Source organism: Leucopleurus acutus (assembly GCF_964270905.1).
Source record: "Leucopleurus acutus genome assembly, chromosome: 20".
Lineage (NCBI taxonomy): Eukaryota > Metazoa > Chordata > Mammalia > Artiodactyla > Delphinidae > Leucopleurus > Leucopleurus acutus.
The window spans coordinates 9,972,702-9,994,815 of NC_139162.1; the positions used below are offsets into that span (position 1 = coordinate 9,972,702).

At 45.0% G+C, this 22,114-nt stretch overlaps 1 protein-coding gene across 1 annotated transcript in view; it reads right to left on the reverse strand.

Moving 5' to 3' along the window:
• The window catches only part of WWOX (WW domain containing oxidoreductase), a gene marked incomplete at its 3' end in the record, with an annotated part of 976,786 nt that overhangs the window by 902,137 nt on the left and 52,535 nt on the right, over positions 1–22,114 (reverse strand). Inside the window, exon 5 of the mRNA XM_082862056.1 lies at positions 16,410–16,516. Coding sequence (XP_082718182.1) covers positions 16,410–16,516 — 107 coding nt within the window. The remainder of the gene's footprint in view (positions 1–16,409; positions 16,517–22,114) is intronic.

The window sequence follows — 22,114 nt, forward strand, 5'->3', positions numbered from 1 at the left end:
GTTACTGATTTCTGGTCAACCTTCTCTCTCTCGATCACACACACTCTCCAAGTAGAGACCAGAAGGCTCCTGGATGTACCCACAAGCCCTTCCACGGACTCCTTGGGCTGTGCCTTTCCAGCCGATCCACTTTTCCATCCTTCAAAATCAAGTTGATTTGTGAGCCGGCTGCCACTTCTCCAGAAGAGCGAGGGGAGCTGGCCGACTGAGAAGGCCCAAACCGGGGCTAGTGATTTTCAAAGAACTGGGACGCGAGGCGCTTCACACCACGTCCCAAGAACGAATCCATCTTCAACAAGCCAGCATGTAGCTGAAGAACTGCGGGGAATTCAGCGGCACCAACACGAAAACCGACTGACACAGCTGAGCACTCCAGAAAATATTCTGGTTATGTGTACCTTCTGCTTTTCCAGAAGCAGACCAACCCAAGCATCCCTTCCCACAGCGATAGGGTACTGCCTCCCGGGTTCTAGCCCCAAGGCTCAACGGTCAACCTTCAGTCATTCACCCAGCAAACACTTACTCAGACCCTCCTAATGGCCAGGCGCTGTGCAACACACCGGGGAAATACCGAGAGGAACACAGCAGGCAAGGCTTCTGTCCTCCTACAGCAGGTCATCTCTTCTGCTTATTTGCTATGTGGGCTTAGACAAGTTCCTCAACTTCTCTGTGCCTCGTTTCATCTGAAAATAGGATTCACACTATTACCTACCTCACAGGGTTGTCATAAAAATGAACTGGATTAAGGCTTTTAAAGTGTTCCACACCGTGGCTGGCACACAATGCCACTACTACCATTACTATTACTATAGCATCACCATCCTCATCATCGTGATCAAAATAAGAAGGAGAATTAAACTAGCCGCCCAACTGAGCATGAAGTGTTGGGTGCTTCTATTCCTGTCTTACAGGCAATTCTATGTTCTTTTTAAAAACATATACACATTTTTTTTCCACAGTAGGCAAATGGGCAGTATGACACTTTGTCTCAAAAGAAGGCATCACTTGGGCTTCCCTGGTGGCGCAGTGGTTGAGAGTCCTCCTGCCGATGCAGGGGACATGGGTTCGTGCCCTGGTCCGGGAAGATCCCACATGCCGCGGAGCGGCTGGGCCCGTGAGCCGTGGCCGCTGAGCCTGCGCGTCCGGAGCCTGTGCTCCGCAACGGGAGAGGCCACCACAGTGAGAGGCCCGCATACCGCAAAAAAAAAAAAAAAAAAAAAGAAGGCATCACTGCCTAAGTAACACTGGATGGGTGAGTTACCCTCTCTGGGCCTCAGTTTTCCCAACTGTCAAGTGGGAGAGTTAAACTGGATGATCTCAGAAAGTCCTTTCCCATCCCCAAATGCTACCGCTTTACAAACACAGTCTACCCAAATGTGATCCTGTAATTCAAAACTTTCCTAAAAAACAAACGACTTCACTAATTCGTGTCTGAATTTTCCATTACAACACTCTTGCATAGACTGGCTCATATCTTTGCAGGATCCCCTAAAAGTAATGGCTAAAAGAGTTATGTCAAACCCAGTGGCTCATATATGACTAAAAAGAACTTTATTTTTTTCACAGATGCCTTATAGTAACGTAGAATTATTCCTGCTTTTCTATGATGTCTCTGAAAAACTGTCTGTGTTGGCAGGTCTGCAAGGAGGCCAGCAAGCCCGCGATAGCACTTGGATCACTAACGTCACTGCCACGTGCCCCACCATCTCCTCCAATATTGCAGATTTACCCAGGGCTGAAAATAAACATTTAACCAGCTCTCCCTCGTCCACGTTCACAGACCAGACAAGCCGTGAACCATCCCAAACAGAAGGCAATGCTGAATGACCACTGTTTAGCTCTGAACGGTGTTCTATGAATTCTGGGTAGATTTAACACTGGGGAGGGTCTGGCTCAGCCTAACATCAAGAATGCATTTCTGTTCCTCAAGTACACAGCACTATCCATAAGAGGGGGGATCTGGAAGCTTCCGGGCGGTGGGAGAAATCACACGAAAGGAAGGGTCTCTGGAACAGAAACTCCACAAAAGATCTGGAGTCACGGTTAGTTGTGCAACTCTCGAAGGAATGGAGACAACCTTGGGCTGGAGTCTGGCCGGGCTTCTGTGGGAATGAAAACAGCAAGTTCTTAAAAGGAAAAATTAGGAGACGACCCAGAACTACAGGGACGAAGGCCGGTGTGAGGCTCAACCTGCCCCATCAGAAGCCAGACTTGACCTCTTCGTCAGCAAGCCCAGCCAGGCCCAGACACCCATGGGTGGCCTGCTCGGGTTACTGGGGTAACCGCGCCTGAGAGGGCTCTCAGATGTCCCAGTTTCCCTCCTTGCTGATGCCTGCTCTCCTGGTATAATTATTATGACTCTGTGACTCTCCGCATTTCCTGGTCTGAAGAATAAACGGTCACCCTACTCCTGAGAGAGGGCTGCAGGTAAGTAAACATGTTTTGCTCTATTTTCACAGAGTTTCTGAGATGGAGGAACGTGTCCCCCACAATCTGTGAAAGGTTCTCAGAGCAGGAAAAGTTGGAAGGGATGATTATCCTTCTCCTTTGGGACTCAGTTCATGGACTTAAATGTCAGAAAACAAGCAAGTGTATTCAGCATCCTTCTCAGCCTTTCCAGCTCAGAACTGCCACTTTAACCACCGCTTACCCGGAGCACAGCTCACGTGTCTCCCGGCCTCCACACTCCCTCTCTGATTCAGCCTGAGCGTCTGTCTTTCTGCATCGCTATGTGTGGACTGCATCACCCCCATGGGGATCCTTCAGTGGCTGCCAGGACCGAGGGAAGAAAGCCCATTCTCCTAAAAGGACAGAATCCAAGGTCTTCAATGGTCTGGTTTCAAAAGGCAGGTTCTGGCCTCCAGAGACACCCGCATCCCATTCCAGCCGAAGCTGACTATGTGCCACTCCCAGGACACGCTTCCATGCTCTGCTCGTGCCCTTCCTTCCACTGGAATGTGCTCTCACCCCCGGGGCTGACTGCAGCCTGCCAACACTGCCTTCTTCAAGGATCCTGCTTTGAAGCACGTGGGAAAAGCATCTTTCGTGAGTCCTAAGACCACCACGCTTCCCATGCTCACCGGGTCCCAGAACGGGTTGCAGTTTGGCGGTATCGCCTCAGTTGTCAAGTCCTTGAGGGCAATGATAATACCGTTAAGTCCCCTTCACACAAACGAGTTCCATTCCGAGAGTGCGTTCGTAAGTCCAACACAGTTAGCCTAGGTACCCAACTAACACAATCGGCTATGCACCGCTGCGTTTACGCTTGCTGCCAGACATCCTGGGCTTGAAATAAAGACGCTGTACTACTGTACTCTATACAGTACCGTAAATTTCATAAAAGCACATCCACTTGTAGAGGATGCACGCACGTGACAATGTACGCCACACACGTGAACTAACACGCATCTTTGAAAGTTCGCAACTTGAAGGTTCGCGTGTAGGGGACTTACTATATTCTAAACTGACATATATCACCCATTACACATAATAGATGTTTAATAAATATTTATACAATTTTTTAAGCACTCTGAAAATTTCTGGGTTAGCCGGTGAACAAGCTTGTAAGAACACCTGATTCTGGTAAACAGAGGTAAAAATCTGTACCTGCCCTTTTATTTAAAAAAAAAAAAAGTCAAACAGCATGAGAATTGCAGAGCAGCACATCAGCATCTCCTGGAGGGACTGTGAGACACAGAGTGCTGGACTCCACCTCCAGAATTTCTGATCCAGGAGGTCTCCAGTGGGGCCCAAGAATTTGCATTTCTAACAGGTTCTCAGGTGATGCTGACAGTGTGGGTCAGGGACCATGCTTTGAGTAGCACCGTGTAAATTTCTGCCCCACTGGAAATAGGGAGTAATCAATGAAACACCATTCAGATGGCTACAGATGTGCCCTATCCTTCCCTGCCTTAAAAACAGCACCCTCCCAGCCCCCCTTTTCATTTTTGTCTGCATATTGCTCACAGTTTGATGTAGATTTCAAGCATCCTGTAATTCATCAACGAATTCTCTCCTGGCTACACATTCCAAGTAATTAAAGTTCAGTAATAACTTATTTTTTCTGCTCCAGCACCTGCATTTCATTTGTTTATATTTTCCCAGAGTCATAAACCTGAAGGGCTGTCAAAGTGCCATAATATTAGTGCAATAATCAAAGTTAATTAGTCCCTCTCAATAAACAACAACAAAGCCATTACAAAGATGCACTGAAGTTTCTTCCAGCCACCCAGTTTACAGATCACATTGTGGCTGGAACAATTAGAATCTGAGAACTGCCAGGTAAATGAGGGCAGTGTTCTTCAGTCATTTCAAAGGAGACTCTGCACTTTGTTTGCACTGATGCCTTAACTCCAGGGAAGGCCCAGTGGGTCCAGGCTCTGCATCTGGTACCTGCTGAAGGGGACCAAAGCAGACAGGATTCTCCCCAGCTGCTAAAGCCTTACCACGTGCATCCCAAACTCCAATAATAAAAGAGGGACACAGGTTGCAAAGAAATGAGGGGCCAGCCTCACTGCCAACTTTTAGTAACCTGATGCCTTCAGTAACTTTGGATTTATTATTTAGGAAATTTGAGGGATGTGAGTGTTAGGTGGGTTCTGATGAGAAGGCAGCCCAGTGGAACTCGGAGGGCAGAATCAGGGCCAGTGAGTGGAAGATGCTTGGAGGAAGATTCTCGCTTCGGTATAAGGGAGAACTTTCTAATTAAGAGGTGCACAGAAATAGGATGGGCTGTCTTGGGAGGGAGGAGCTTACCCATCCCTGGAAGAGTATAAGTGAATGCCGGGTGAGCTCTGTTCAGGGATGCTGTTTAACTGGTCTACACGTTGGGAAAAGGTTGGACATGGGGACCTGGATGGTTGACGCCACCCTAAGAACTTAGGATTCCCTGCACTTAGAGGCAATCGCTGGGTGGGTCCTCACGCCTTGTCCTTGGAACTTACTGCCCAGTTTCTGTCTGAGATCCTTCTCCCCTGACGCCATGACCCCTGTGTTTGTTACCCACTGCTATGTCACCCCTCTCCCCAAAGTGCAGTGGTTTAAGACAGTAAGCATTTGGTTTTCCACTAAGGTTCTATAGGTCAGGAATTGGGATGGCTCTGACTTGAGATCTCTGATGGGGGTGCCACTGATCTGTCAGTCGCAGTCACCTGCAGGCTTGACGAGCTCAGAGGAGTCTAGGAGGGCTCACTCGAGAGGCCTGTCGCATGGGGCTCGGTTCCTCATCACACGGGCTCCCCTCAGGGACGCCTGAGCATCCTCCCAGCATGGCAGCTGGCTTCCGCGCAGTGAGTGATCCAGGACAGCAAGCAAGGAGGAAGCCACCGGCCTTTGAAGACCCTTCCTGGAAGTCATGCTCTGTCAGTTCAGCCACCTTCTATTCGTGAAGACTGAGTCACTAAGACAAGCCCACGCTTGAGGGGATGAGAATCAGGCTCCGCCTCTGAAAGGGAGGCGTAGCAAAGAATGAGTGGACAGATTTTAAAACTACCACAGCACTTCTAAGGTCTCAAAATCAGTCACATCTGCACCCCCCAGCTGGCTAAGGGGCAGGGGCTAGTTCCAGGTGAGCGCCCCAGGTACACAGAGTTGGTTCTGCCAACCCCACGTCTCTCTGGCACTAACCACGGCCTCTGCGGACCCCAGCCAGCTCCGCACCAGGACGTGGGCTCCGGGGATACAGACAGCCACCTCCCCACCCTGCCCTCACGCCCTAGGGACGTCAGGAGCCCCCGGTTCCTCACCTCGGCTCATCTCAGTATTACCTGACACAGTGATGGGAAGATGGAGAGAGGCTCGGCCGTTTCCTGGGACTCTGATCATTTATATATATTAAAAAAAAAAAGGTAGAAGAGGAAACACATTTTCCCACAAGATTTCTGAGAGTATTTGTCTAATTTAGGGATCTGTGTTGAACAAGTAATTTTTTTTTTTTTCTGAGTCTTTACTACGTGCCAGGTTCTGTACAAGAGAGTATATTCGTTACTTCAGTTCAACCTGATGAACGCTGAGGGCCACTGTCAGCACCATTTCCATACTGCAGGCAAATAAACCAAGGCTCAAAGACATAACCAAATGTGCCCAGAGATACCCAGTGAGCAAAGGATTCAATCCCAGGTCCGTGTGACTCTAGGGCTGGGGCTCCCTCTACTCCTCTGGGCTGCCTGCCTGTAAATTAAAGCTTAGTCTATTTTAAATACATGCTTAAAATAAACCTTCACCTTTTGTAGCGTGAGCTGCCCCATCCTGAGACTGGCTGCCTCGTTTACGGCTCTCTATTTGTCCTTGCCTGGAAGATGTTATTGGCACAAGGACTGCTTCTCCTCCCTGCTTAATCTAACAACTGCTACGTCTGAGACTCTCTGTAAATGCCCCCATAATAAATATGAAAAACAATCTCAAGCATACTTTTTCCCACTTAAATAATGGACCTTAAATGCCTAGTGGCCAGAAGCAGAACCTTCGACCACTGGCTGAACACCATCTGAAGATGAAATCCATCTCTTCCAAGCACGTCAAAACTGTTTAACAAGAACTCAGGGGGCCCCATATTAATGAAAGAATGCATCTGCATTGAGTTTCACATGATTGGGAGCGATGGTTTGGAGCTACCCATGTATGCTTGACTTTCACTCTTTAAAACTCAGCAGTAAATCACAGCCCTCGTTATGCGAAGGTTACAGTGGATATAAAGTATGAAATACTCAGTTCAAGACGGAGTGAAAAAAACCAAAACACACACACACACACACAGACAAAAAGAAGACACGAAGACGGTGATCAAAGACAATGAATAACAGGCGAGATTAAGTCAATGCAAAATTTTCAGAACAAGAAATGAAATGCAAAACTTAGAGGAGGGCCAATCACAAGTCTTGGGCATTCTGGAGTCAGAGGAAGCTCAGAATATTTTAGCAACCAATCATGTCTATGAGAGGAATGAATAATTTATTACCTGATAGAGAATCTTTCCGGAGCCTATGAAGAGGAAGGTCAAAGAGGCAGCTTCAGTGCAAGAGTACATATACGCTACACAGCACTTGAAATGGAAGTCTGGGACGAGCTTCCTTAGGGGAGGGGAGGTTTCATCAACTCCATCGGGTTACAAGAAGCCACCTGGGAAGCCCTCTTCCCTAGGTAACCACAGGGACCCTTACATAATGAACAGAGAGACACGCAAATCCCTACGAAGACAATCTTTGGCTAAGTCCTTGAAAAAGAAAGGCCAGCCCTCCGACACAACACACACCAGTCATTTTGGATTGGGTAACAAGATGGCGTTGGGGCCAGGAGATATGGCTTCAAACCTTGGATCTACCATGTAGCTGTGTGAGCTCAGGCAAGGCTCTCCCCCTCTTCCAGCCCCTAATGCCTCATCTGCAAGATGGGTTTAACACATGACATAAACATTTTACTGCTAAGTGCTAAGCAGAGTGCCTAGTACAGACAGCTATGAATATCCAACCCCACCTGCGGGTGATGATAATAAGATGACATTTTGTAAACAAAAATGTCCCAAGAGAGAACTCTAGACCCTTTAGGCGTGTGTGTATGTGCGTGTGTGTGTATGTGCACGCTCGCTCGCTTATTGATTAAAGCAAGTGGTTTATATAGTTCTTGCTGGTTCGCCGACTTGTTTATACCATACTTTACTTATTGAAAATCCGATACTATACATAAAAACAATTTTTAAGGCAAAGAAATGAGGAACAAATCTAATGGCTGATGTGGGATGAACTTTTCCCAATAATCCATAACTGTTAATAATATTAATAGTTTTTATATTTTTGTTTAGCTAGAGATCATTCAAAACAATGGGGATGAGCCTTACAACTTGTGATGCGTTGAATAACGATCAGCTTTTCCAAGCCAAGCCACCTGCTTAGACAGGCATCAGGCTCCTAGATCACCCACCCCATGCACTGCATGCCTCCCCGCCCCGCCAACACACACACACACACACACACACACACACACACACACACACACATCACATAAAAGAAGGCATCGCACCTAAGGCCTTGGATCTGCAAAGGCAAATGATGGGATTTAAGCTCCTATTATCAAAGGAAAATGGGGGAAATTCCTACAAACACCAAAGACATACGGGATTGTAAAGTCACTGAGTGGATTGGAGAGAGCATGAAAGCAGCTGGATTTCTCCAGTGGTTCTTAAAAGTGCAAGCAATTTTTTACTCAGCATCCTCCCCGTCACTCCTTAATATCACGTCATGAAAACTGGTTGTCGGTATCTATTAAAAGCAGAGCAGGGCTTCCCTGGTGGCACAGCGGTTGAGAGTCCGCCCGCCGATGCAGGGGACGCGGGTTCGTGCCCCGGTCCGGGAAGATCCCACATGCCGCGGAGCGGCTGGGCCCGTGAGCCATGGCCGCTGAGCCTGCGTGTCCGGAGCCTGTGCTCCGCAATGGGAGAGGCCACAACAGTGAGAGGCCCGCGTACCGCAAAAAAAAAAAAAAGCAAAGTGTTGGAACCCACGTGCCTAATACGTTGGCTGGTACCAAGTACTCCATACCTGGAAATAACAGTGAAATCACTACTTCCGATGCTTATCAATGAGGCTGCAATATGACATGATACTGTCACCTTTCCACATGGCTTCACTCCAACTAGATAAATAGACCCAGTATCAACGCTATTGAAAGCTAAGATAATTACAACACTTCACTCTCTCCAGCATCAAACCGTGTGGCCACAATGAGCTGAGCATGCGCTCTTCTCTCGCTAACATATGCATATTCCATTACCTCTGACTAATCAATCTTTCCTCGTACCCCTCGTCTCCCTGCTTTCTCAATAACCATTCTGATATAAACCGCTGCTTGCTGTTCCTGATGACTGATCCCTTAATCATCTTTCCTAAATATATGCAAAGTATATTTCTTTGTAAATACAAAAGAAAAAGCAATCACATAAATAATTAAGATGGCTTTTCAAATGACAGTTGAGGGCTAATACAAGCTCCACTGGAAAATACTCATCAACAAACTAAATACACATCTATTAAAATGTAGGAGTCCAGACATATGAAGACAGAAAAAGAATTAATTGCAACTCCATTGGAATCATGCTGATAAACACCCTCCTTACAGCTCCTCTTTCAAACACTTGCAGAGGTTAAGAAAAGTAAGCATCACTTTGTACTTTCATGTATGAAAAAGAAATTATTATTAATAGCAGCGGCTAACATTTAATTGAACACTTAATCCCAGCAATCCCACTCCTGGGCATGTATCTGGAGGAAACTGTAATTCGAAAAGATACATGCACCCCAATGTTCACTGCAGCACTATTTACAATAGCCGAGACACGGAAGCAACCTAAATGTCCATTGACAAAGAAATGGATAAAGAAGATGTGGTACTTATATACAATGGAATATTACTCAGCCGCAAATAAAAAACCAAAATAATGCCATTTGCAACAACGTGGATGGGTCTAGAGATTATCATAGTAAATGACGTCAGTCAGAGAAAGACAAATATCATATGGTATCACTCATATGTGGAGTCTAAAAAGTTGATACAAATAAACTTATTTACAAAACAGAAAGGGACTCATAGACTTCAAAAACAAACTTATGGTTACCAAAGGGGAAAGGCTGGCGGGGGGAGGGATAAATTAGGAGTTTGGGATTAACATGTACACACGACTATATATAAAATAGATAACCTACAAGGACCTACTGTAGAGCACAGGGAACTCAACTCAATATTCTGTAATAACCTCTATGGGAAAAGAATCTGAAAAAGAATGGATATATGTATAACTGAATTACTTTGCTGTATACCTGAAACTAACACAACAATATAAATTAACTGTACTCCAATATCAAATAAACATTTTTTAAAAGAAATTATAATTAACAGCAGCAGCTAACATTTAATTGAACACTGAATCTACCACCAGCAATGTGTTAAATACACATACAGTCAATGCCTTAATACTCATAGGTACCTGAATCTCCTGGCACAGATATTAGTATTTAGATCTTACAGATGAAAAAACTAAGGTTTAGAAAAGAAACTTGCCCAAGGTCACAGAGTGTATCTGCTTCTAATCTTTGCCAATATAATGCAGCATATTTTAGAGCCATGTTTATCAACTGGAGATGACTTGCCTCCCCAAAAGACATATGCCCAAGAGGCATCTTGAAGACCACACTGCCTGCCTTTTCCAGACCTCTTGGAAATCTCGGGTAGATAACCCAAGAAAACACAAGAGTGGCCAACCCGGATCCCTGTTGTGTGCTCCTGGCCAATGGTATGTCATCCTAACCAGTCGCTGGGAAGACTTGAAGTCTAGGCCAAATAAAAAGACAAGTTAGGAAAGACTGGGCTTGCAGTCTTTCTCGGGGACCAAGCCTTCTCTCCAACCTCAACATACTTGGGTCCCTCCTCCCTTCTGATAGGGGAATGAATCCAAGATGCACTCTGGAGAATCAGGAGTGGGTCACCTAATCACTCCACGGTGGCGGGGGGCCGTCAGCCCCTCTTCCAGGCCAGCCCACCCTGCCCACCTCACTGTCATCTCAATCCCCAGGAGATGCTGGAGCTTCACAACATTCCTGGACCCCCCATTCACTAACGGGCGGCCTCCACAGGCCAGCTAGCTCTCTGACACTGCTCATGTCACCCTTTACACGATAAACAGGTTCAAGTAAGGCCTGGGACACGTGAGGCAGGCTGGGCACTTAAAACAATCCCATGCCCTCTTTGAATCCCCCTTCCACCCCAGCCATGGCCCCAGACCTTTTCCTCCCCGCACACACTGGTAGGTGCCTGGGCGACCGCAGGCCCACCTGCTCCAGCTCTAATCAACCTCCTTCCTCCCCAGGACCAGAAGTTTTAGAGATCCAAAATTTAGAACCTATAATAAAGTAAGAGGGAGGAGGGAGCCCCACTTTCAAAAGCCCTCCGTTGGGATGCTGGAGTCTTGTGGCTGTGTATAAGATGCATTCTGAGAGCTAATCATCTACTGTTCTTCTCAGACAACACCCCTTGGAGGTCTTCAGATCTCAGGATGGAGTGTGGGGTGTGCCAGACCTCCATAAACAGAGCGACAAAACCCCACTCCAATAAGTACTTAGGAAAGAGTAAGCCACAGCACTGCAGGGATTCAGACACACCTGACTGAGTCCCAGGCTTGGAGAACGCACATGGAGTTCTCACATACAGACAGTGCTGCTGAGGAAAAGAGAAGCCACGCCATCCCAAAAACAGGAAGATGAACTTCCTACTCAGCCAGCCATCCGGGGTCCCTGAAATACCCGGGAGAAAATGAGGCATTTGTCTTAGGAGTAAGGGACATGAGCAAGTAATCCACTTGAGGACAGGAATGAGGTAAACCACATCCTCATATGGTTACTGCTAACAACACAGGCAGGAACCTCATTTCCAGAGGTTCTGTACTTAAGTATAACTGGGGACTCATGGACGCCCCCGTCCTCCCTCGCTTTTTAATTATGCTAAATGGATTGGCCTTTTAAGAGGGCAGTTCATTTCTGCACTGTCCACGTTACCCAATTTTAATTGTTTTCAATGCTTCTCTTATTTCTAACTTTGGAGCATCTAAAACATCTCAGCAGGAGGGCATTTCCCGTTGAAATAATCAGCAGTAGTAGTAATTACATATATGTTCTCAACATAATTCCATGTGGAATGTGGTGTCATTTAAGTTATATTTTACAAAAGAGCTGGATCTCCCCCACAAACTGTCCTGAGGACTCCATACAGGACATCTTGAATGAAAAGCGATTGCTTAGGACAATAAATAACGGACATCAGAGCAGCTTCCTCTGAAAAATATGATTAATCCTGACATTAATCACTCCAATAGCATCTAGCAATTTTTAAAGCAAAGCCTGGAACAGGTAACGCACACACACGAGGCTGGACGTGGTAGAAAAGCTGGGCCGTGGGGTGGAGGCCAGATGGACACACCGGGACCCACCTCCGCGCTCACCAGCTGTGTGACTCTGGGGGACTCCCTTCACCTTTCTGAACCTCCACTGGCTCCCCTGTGAAATGGGGAAAAGCAGGTTTTTGTATCGTCTTAAATAAGGGACACAGGGGCTTCCCTGGTGGCACAGAGGTTGAGAATCCACCTGCCAATGCAGGGGACACGGGTTCGGGCCCTGGTCCGGGAAGATCCCACATGCCGCGGAGCAACTAAGCCCGTGCGCCACAACTACTGAGCCTGTGCTCTAGAGCCCGTGATCCACAACTACAGAAGCCCGCACACCTAGAGCCCGTGCTCCGCAACAAGAGAAGCCACCGCAATGAGAAGCCCGCGCACCACAACGAAGAGCAGCCCCCACTCCCCACAACTAGAGAAAGCCCGCGCACAGCAGCGGAGACCCAGCACAGACAAAAAACTTAAATTTAATTTAATTTAATTTAAATAAATAAATAAAAGGGATACAAAAGGCCCTGACCAGGACGGGGCACATGACAGGGACGCAATAAATGGTGGCTGTTAGATGCCGGGTGGTGGACGTGAGAGTTACATTCCACTGGCTTGGAGGCAGACATGAGTGTCAGGGACGCAGCGATTTGGGCAGGGCCAGAAGAGAAACACCAGGCAGGGAGGAACTCCATTCCCAGAGCCTCAGCACGTGTGAGCCGCTGCTAAGCTAAATGCCCAAAGACCTCGGAGGGAGCTTTTGCTGCAAGAAAAACCTTTGGATCATTGTGAGAATCTCCGGCACGGCGCCGCTGTGCAGTACCTTCCAGGCTCTGTTTGTGATGTGATTCATGCCAGATAAAGTACGGACCTCGAGAAACACAAGAAGGTGGCATCTACTAACGTGCCAGACAAAATCCCTATGCAGAGACCAGGTAAGGAAAGGCCTGGAGAAAACCAAGGAGCACAGACCCAGGGTGGGGACATGGGGACAGGGCACGGGGAGGCGGCTCCACGCAGGTCGCTGAGGCAGCTTCTCACACACTCTGTACTCTGGTAACGGTGCAATGAGGCGAAATGGTAATGACGGCTTTTGGTGCTAAATTGGAGCTTCCATAATCAGAATCTAGGGGGAGTAAGGAATGTGGTCCAATGGGGTTCACAGAGAACAAGTGAACAGACGAGAGACGATAAAAGTGTTGAGTTTCTTCAGTCTACAACCTCTAAAATCTAATGTGAACATCTGAAATTCCATGTGAGTGTAAGTTTGGTTTTCCTTCCCATTTCCTCTATTCACATCCCTGACAGCGAATATTTTTGGACAATTCTTCCTGTGGGGGAGTTGTTTGCTGGTCGTCAAGTTACTCTACGTGAGAATGTATCTACACAATGATAAAGGCGGGCTTCTGAAACTGACTCACAGGGACCCAGTTATGGCTTAGAAAGCAAGAAAGAAAAACTAAATGGCGGGTCTTTGAGATCATCCTGTTCAACCTTCTCTTTTAGAGACGAGGAAACGGGGCACCAAATGGATCAAGAGACTTTCCAAAGTCCCACAGTTAATGAGGGCAGATCCAGAAATTTCTGCCCCTACGCATCAAACAAGAGTGATAATGGGATAAATCCAGGTGAATCTGTCCTCATATATGACGGGAAAGGAAGACAACTTTTAAAATGCGTAGATAACTGGGTTTGAGCATTATCTTCCAAGTCTGGTTTAAACATTAGTATCACATTGTACAAGATGGTTCTGACAATATCACGAGTGCCACTGGAATTTGATTTTTTTTAGTCTAAATATGATGTCACATGGGCAAAATTTTACGAGTTTGATACTCCCTGCTGCTCGATCCCAGGTACCGTTCTAACATTTTCGGTGGAGGCAGAAATTGGCCCAACTTACTAGATGAAAACTGGAAACAGCTACCCAAGCTTTAAGTCCATCTGCCCTTTCAATCAATGGGTCCACTGCGAAGATTCTGCCCTACGGTGTAGTCACAAAAGCATGTATCAAGAACGCTCACTGCAGCAGAGAGTAGTCAATTTTGGATGAAAATGTGAGAGAGACTGAACTTTAAGAGAGCATCACTTGGAAGAGCAGAACAATGACAACAACCTCCATGTCCACCAAAAAAGGAGACTGGTTAAATAATGACAGCATAAACACGTGATGGAGTATCATACAGCAGCTAAAAGCAATGAGGATGACCTCTATGCACTGCTAAGAAAAAAAACCTCCTCTAGTAGTAAGTGAAAAAAAATCAAGGTACACAACAGTATGTAGGTGTGTTGCGTAGTATGCACAACCTTTTTCTGGAAGAACACGCAAGAAACAGTTAGTGATATTTACCTCCCAAGAGAAGAACTGCAGAGGACTTTCACTTTTCGTTTTACACACTTTATGAAGATTCAAACCATATGCATGTATTACCATTCGCTCTCTGCACATCTCTGAAGATTGCTCTATACCACCTAGTGGAGGTTATTGTATTTTTTAACTTTGGAGTTAGAAATACGCTAAGATAACTGGAAAAAAGCGGGTCCTGTTTTGTTTTTTTTTTTAATTTAACTCAAAATAATGAATCCAGTGAGATCACGACAAGAGTTCATTTGAAATATACTGAACTTGAAATTCTGCTTGAAAAAACAGAAATAAATCTCCCTTTTCTTGACTTCCATAACTTCTCAGTCCAGAACACCGGACATTCTCTTAAACAGACCATGGTGTATTTCTTCGGATGGCAAGAAATCTTCCACGCTTTTCAGAGAATGAAGACAGTCTTGGCAAGGATTATCCAACCCGTTCATGCTCTGCTCCAGGCCCCTGACTGTCTCCCCCTCCTCCCCCTCCCGCCCCCGCCCCAGGGCCACTGCACAGGCCACCCCCTCTGCCCGGTTGGACCCTTCTCCCACCCTCCCCTGATCCTTCTTGAGATCTCGGCTCAGTCACCTCTTCTTGGGGACTCCCAAGTGTCCTCCGCCTCCCTGGCATTACTCACCACCCTGGAGCGCCACATCCTTTTTTCGTATCACTTTCCATCATTTCAAGTCTACACTGACGTTTGCCTTTCTTTGGATCGAGCTGTCTTCCACCCTCAGCTGAAAGCTCTACAAGGACAGTGGCAACACCTGTTTTTCCTTAACACCGATGCCCAGTGCCTCTGACAGTGGGGCACTTCACAAACACGGGAATGAATGAATGCAGTCTGGACATCACTCCAAAGCCCAGTGACGTGTTAAAAAAATCAATCAAGCTGTGTCACTCTGGCTCAAACCCTCTCATGTCACCACTGACTCCGAGCCCCTTGGCAACCTCCTCCCGCTTCACTGCCCTCCAGCCACTCTAGCATCCCTGCTGATCCTAGAATCCTCCGGGCACGCCCCTACCTCCCTTGCACGTGTGTAGGAAGTATTTCCCCTGACTTCTGCACAGCTCACCATTTTACTTCCTTCAGACCCTGGATCAAACGTCACAACTTTAGAGAGGTCCCTGCTGGCCACCCGATCTGAAATAATCCACGCTGTCAACTCCTGGGCCCTCACTCTGCTCTACTGTCCTGCACTGCATTTATAACCTGACATTACATTAAATATTAAACTTAATTATCCCTTTAGGGTCTGTTTCTCCTACCTAGAAGCCCATGAGTGCAGGTACTGTGTTTTATTCGACGCTATTATCCTTAACCCCAACAGCACCGCAGGCCCTCAATGAATGTTTGTGCACAGGGATATCAACACCAACATCCGCACAGAGAGAGAAAAGCAAAAAGGAAAAACCAGAGGCAGGGTTAAAGCTGGCTACTCTGTCATCCTGAAAACCGTAAATAACCTCTTAGTTGCATTCATGGGCGTCAACCACATTTTGTTTTTCTTAATAAATGAGCTGAATGAGTAAACATTCTCAAACCTCTGACTAATAAAGCAGGTGACACTGACAATGAACTATAAACAAACTATAAAAGGGCTTGCTTGTCCTTTCATTCATAAGATAAACAAAGTGAATATGACTTTAAAAATAAAGAAAACATTATTCCAAGAGCAATAAACTTTATGAACTGTACGAAAACCTCCCTGTGTTTATCCCAGCATGTATATTTGACAATTAAAAAAATCAGGACTTCCTGGGGGCGCAGTGGTTAAGAATCCGCCTGCCAATGCAGGGGACACGGGTTAGATCCCTGGTCCAGAAAGATCACACATGCCGCGGAGCAACTAAGCCCGTGCACCACAACTACTGAGCCTGTGCTCTAGAGCCTGCGAGCCACGTGCCACAACTACTGAGACCATGTGCCACAACTACTGAAGCCCGTGTGCCTAGAGACCGTGCTCCGCAGCAAGAGAAGCCACCGCAATGAGAAGCCTGCGCACAGCAATGAAGAGTAACCCCCGCTCAGCGCAACTAGACAAAGCCCACACGCAGCAACAAAGACCCAATGCAGCCAAAAATAAATAAATTTATAAAAAAAAAAAAAATCAAGCACTCACTTACCCATTCTCCTAAAATGCGTGACACGGCTTCATTGGCTCTTGTCATGTTCCTGCAGGCCAGGATCACATGTGCACCATGGAGGGCGAAAGTTTTGGCGGTTTCAAACCCTACGGTTTAAAGGAAAATCAAATTTAGAAAACACAAATGCAAAGCACTGAGCCATACTGAATGGCCTTTACTGAGTGCCAAACGCATTACCCTAGTGGTTCTCGACCAGACTCTATTTTGCCCCCTAGAAGATATTTGCAAATAACTTGTGACCTTTTTTTCAGTAGTCACAGTTTGGGGTGGCGTGCTACTGGTATCTAGCGGGTAAAGGCCAGGCATGCTACAAAATATCCTACAATGCACAGGACAGCCCCCTCAGCAAAGAATCATGTGGCTCAAATATACAGGGTTGAGGTTGAGCAAAGCTGCCCCAGGAACAAAGTGATTTCAAAGGCGAAGGCCAAGCCACAGAAGAGCTCGCGGCACAGCCAGCCTTTGAACCACTGCTTCATAACAACTAAATCGTGTGATCAGTATAAAGAGTAAGGATACATAAATATTTAGACACAGTCACTGCCCTCCAAGAGTTTACAGTCTAATAAGAGAAAACAAACCTGGAAAGTAAAACAACAACATTTGTTAAGTTCCTGACAATGTGCTCTGCACTATTTCCAGCACTTCTGCTTCCAGCAATGGCAACTAGGTTTCCTAGACCCACCCTCCCACTAAGAACAATTAGAAAAGCTGGACAAAACAACACACACACACACACACACACACACACACACACACACACACACACACACACACACACACACACCCCTCTTTGAAGGCATCAGAGGAACACTATGCTTGAGAATTTCGGGGGCCAGCATCTGGAAAAGCTGAAAAGCTAAGAGAGGTGAGCCAGCATTTGGTGCTTCCATACCCAGGGAAAACACCCTTCAAAAATAAAGGTGAACAAGATTTTTAACAAACAAAAGCTGAGGGAATATATCACCAGCATGTCTACACTAGAGGAAATACTGAAGAATGCTCTTCAGATAGGAGGAAAATGACCCTAGATAGAAATCTGGAGATGCGGAAAATGACAGAGTAACATAAAGGGTAAATAGATGAAAAAAATCTAAATGATAATAGTAATAGTTTGTAAATTTTACAATACCTAGTGAGCATTACTATACTGATAATAATGACATATAACCTAGGAGGAAAGTACTTGGTATTAAAATATTCTACGACCCTTGCATTGTCCAGGAAGTGATAAAATACTAATCTGTATGAGACCTTAATAAGTCAAAAATATAATCTCTACAATTACTGCTGAGAGATGTAATACCTCCAATTACCACTGAGAGAACAGTAAAATAATACAAATTTAACCAGTTAATACAAAGGGGAAGAAGAATAATTTTAAAAAAAAAAGGCAAGAAGAACAAGGAATGTAAAACAAGTTAGATAAACAGAAAGCCAATAATAAAGTGGTATATTTAACCCCAAATATATCTGTAATTACATTAAAGCGGACTAAAAATTGCTATCAAAAGACAAAGACTGTCAGACTGAACAAAACACATATACAATATGCTCCTTACAGAAGTGTGTATGTTATGTTTTATACCCTTAAACATAAGGATAAAGAAAATTAAAAGAATGAGAAAAGATATACCATGTAAAGATGAACCAAAAGAAGTATTGTAAGAGAAAAAACTGAATATTTCATAATGGTAAGTTCTAATCCATAAGGAATATGTGACAATTCTAAATTTATACACATACACACATGTCAAAAGTTCACAGGATTAAGAGGAGAAATAGAGAAGTTCATAATCAGAGTGGAAGATTTTAACCTATCAGTAACATAAAAATGTCGATAAACAGGAAAGAATAGAAGATCTGAAAGTAACTAATCAACTGGAAATAACTGAATATGCTTAAACACTGAACACAACTGCAAATGTATATTCAAGTACTTAAAGAGTATTTACCAAAATTGAACATGTGCACGGCCAGAAGTCTCAACCAATTTCAAAAGATTAAAATCGTAAAGTATGGCCTTGACCACAGCAGAATAAAATCAGACCTCGACACAAGATCCTAGAAAACTCCCTTATCTGGAAACTATGCAACACATTTCTAAATAAGAAACTGTGACTCCAAAAATTACAACGAAAATCAGAAAATATTTTAAACTGAATTATTACAAAAATTCTACATATCAAAACTTACAGAACACAGGTAAAGCCATGGATGAAGGCCAATCTACAGCCCTAAATACATATATTAGAACAGAAAATGAGCTCAGCATCTATTAAGTAAGAAAAATTTTAAAGCAGCTAATTACCTAAAGAAAGCAGAAGGAAGGCAATGAAAATAAAGACACAAAATTAAAACAAACATAAAATACAGAGGAACAAAGAATCCAAAAGTCATTTCCTTGAAAAAAGTAGTAAAACTGAAAAAGGGCTAGCGCGAGAGACAGAGAGAGAGCGTGTGCGAGCGAGCACCAGGACACACACTTGAGTGTACAAGTGAGCACACAAATGGCAGATAGCAGGGGAGAACAAAAGGACATCACTACAGATCCTATTAAAAAGATACGATGGGGACTTCCCTGGTGGCGCAGTGGTTAAGAATCCGCCCACCAACGCAGGGAACATGGGCTCGAGTCCTGGTCCGGGAAGATCCCACATGCTGCGGAGCAACTAAGCCTGTGTGCCACAACTACTGAGCCTGCGCTCTAGAGCCCGCGAGCCACAACTACTGAGCCCGGGTGCCACAACTACTGAGCGTACATGCCACAACTACTGAAGCCTGCGCGCCTAGAGCCCGCGCTCCACAACAAGAGAAGCCACCGCAATGAGAAGCCTGCGTACCACAACGAAGAGTAGTCCCTGCTCACCGCAACTAGAGAAAGCCCGCATGCAGCAACAGAGACCCAACGCAGCCAAAAATTTTCAAATTAAAAAAAAAATTTTTTAAGTAAAAATAAAAAGACATGATGAACAACTTTACACCAATAAATTTAAGATATAGGTGAAAAAGACAAATTCCCAGAAAGACACCACTTAAAAATTGCTGCAAGGAGAGAAAGAATTGAAAAAAATGTATATCTTCAAAGAAAATTCTCAAAACGAAAACTCTGGATCCATTTGTCTTGAACAGTAAAGTCTACCAAACTTTTAAGAAAATAAAAACGCCAACCTTACACCAACTCTTCCACAGAATAGAAAAAGAAGAAAAACTCAACTATTTTATAAGACTTGAACTCATTAGTCATTAGGGAAATGCAAATTAAAGATACAGTGAGATAATACTGCATACCTACTACTACAATGGCTAAAATTTTTTTAGAAATTAAAAATAATAATAATGACCACACCAAATGTTGGCAAAAATGGGGAGCAACTAGAACTCTTAGACATTACTGATGTGAAAAGAGAAAGGAGAGGGTAAGGGAGGGGAAGGGAGGATCTCATTTCAGAGCTTGAACATCACCCCACTGTTCTAAAGTGTAAAATACCACATCTTGTGAGCTCTGTGGAAAATCGTACACGGTACGCTGCACCAACAAAGCAATCAATTCTACCAGAGAAGGTAGCAATGTCATTCAGCCAAAGCCATGTCAAATGATCAGAGATTACTGCTTCCAAGATAACGTTAATATGTATGAACAATCAGAGAATCATTATCTCACTGAGACTGCCATGTGACAGAGTCAAGCAAAGGTCACGAATTCATATCACTTCCATATATCTAATCTTCATGGAGGCCCGTCTATTTATATAAACTGGTTCTCAAGGGAAGCCAGCCCAGCATAGTGAAAAACTCAAACTCAGGAGTTTGACACATATGTGTTGACCCAGCTCCAGCTATTTATAAGCTATCAGACCTAAGGCTGTGCCTTTAACCCATCAGAAACTCAGTCATTTTTCTTAAAACGGGGAGTGAATAGTAAACATACACTAGGAACCTAATATAAACACAGTAGGTGGGAAAACAAATGTTAGTTCCCAATCCTTTCCAAAATCCAGTTCAGTGCAAAGTCCTGATTTATATGAACTAGCAAATATAGTACAGCCATCATGACTGAAAAAAACTCTCTCCTAGGTCTGCTCCCAAGAGCAACCCGTGAGCTAACTGGTTTGAACACCAACCAGAATCTAAAGAAATGAGCTACAGATCTACCCCTCCATTTGTCTGAGTACTGGCTTAAGAACACACTTGAACTTTGTTTATGCCGAGCACTATATCCCAAGATGTTCACTTACCATTATCTACGGATGACCTTCTATACTTGACTCTGAGGTTAAAGTAATTACACAAAAAATTTCACATCTGAAATACTGCACATCTAAATCTGTTTGCCTCCTCTTTGGTGTCTGTACTAAAAGGTGCTGGGAGCTGTATCTTCAAGGCAAGAAACAACAACCTGAAATGTACTCATTTGGATCCACGATGCCAATTTCACCCCTTATCCCCAGTGAGCAAAAGGCACCCAGATCGTTGGGGGAAAGAGAGAGAAGTACAACAACAGGTTTTGTAGCCCAGCTGTTCCAAAACTGGATGGGTGCGGGCACGGGACAAACTCCTGCTGACGGATGTGCTACATCAATCAAGCTAATGAAATGCTGACGGCCATATGGAGGTACAGCATGAAGTGGCCAAGAACGACTTCACTTGCAATCACAGGACTTGTCACACCCGGATCTTGTTGAAAATGAGGGACTCTGTGTCCCTACAAAATTTCCAGGTCAGGACAATCATCAGACATATTTCTCATCACATTTTCATCCAAGAGTGTTTAAAAAAAAAAAAAAAGTCACACAGGGGAGTGGGGGAAGATGGCGGATGCAATGCCTCGTCATTCATTAGCAAACATATTTTTAATGGACTGAAAAAGCATCAATTCAACGCAGGTCCAGGCAGGCCCCAGGGCTTTATTTATCTGATTTACCAGGACAACCGTAAACTCCTTAGAATCTGTGCTTTTTTCATCTCTGTGGCCCATAGGACTAACCCCCCAGTAAGATTCAATAAATAACTGCCAAAGAAACGAATGTCCTTACAGGTTGCTAACAGGCTACAGTTCCGGACTTTTTTTTTTTTTTTTTTTGCGGTACGCGGGCCTCTCACTGTCGTGGCCTCTCCTGTTGCGGAGCACAGGCTCTGGACACGCAGGCTCAGCAGCCATGGCTCACGGGCCCAGCCACTCCGCGGCACGTGGGATTTTCCCGGACCGGGGCACGAACCCGCGTCCCCTGCATCGGCGGGCGGACTCTCAACCACTGCGCCACCAGGGAAGCCCTCCAGACTGTTTTAATACAACCCAAGTTGTTTCAAACAGTACTGATGGCCCTCTAACTTCCTTTTAAACAATGAATAAATACTGGAATCCTGCAAAGATACTGCTCACTGCAGTTCTGAATGACACTACCTAGAAATCTGTGAGGGAAAAGGGCATGCCGCTTTGCTATCAAAATTTATTTTCCCAGACAAACTTGTTAAGTCACGCCATCTCACTTGACAAAATAACCTAATGGCAAAAGACCAAAAAGAGCACATCTGACACTATGGCGGCAACAGGCTGCAGGCACCACTCTGCACCCTCTCTCCTTTAGATAATTCCTGACTGTAGCTATGGTTAAACCATCTGTCCCCGTGTCGTGTAAAATTACACTCTGAGTTTTACATCTATCTTCTTTTATCTAAGCCAT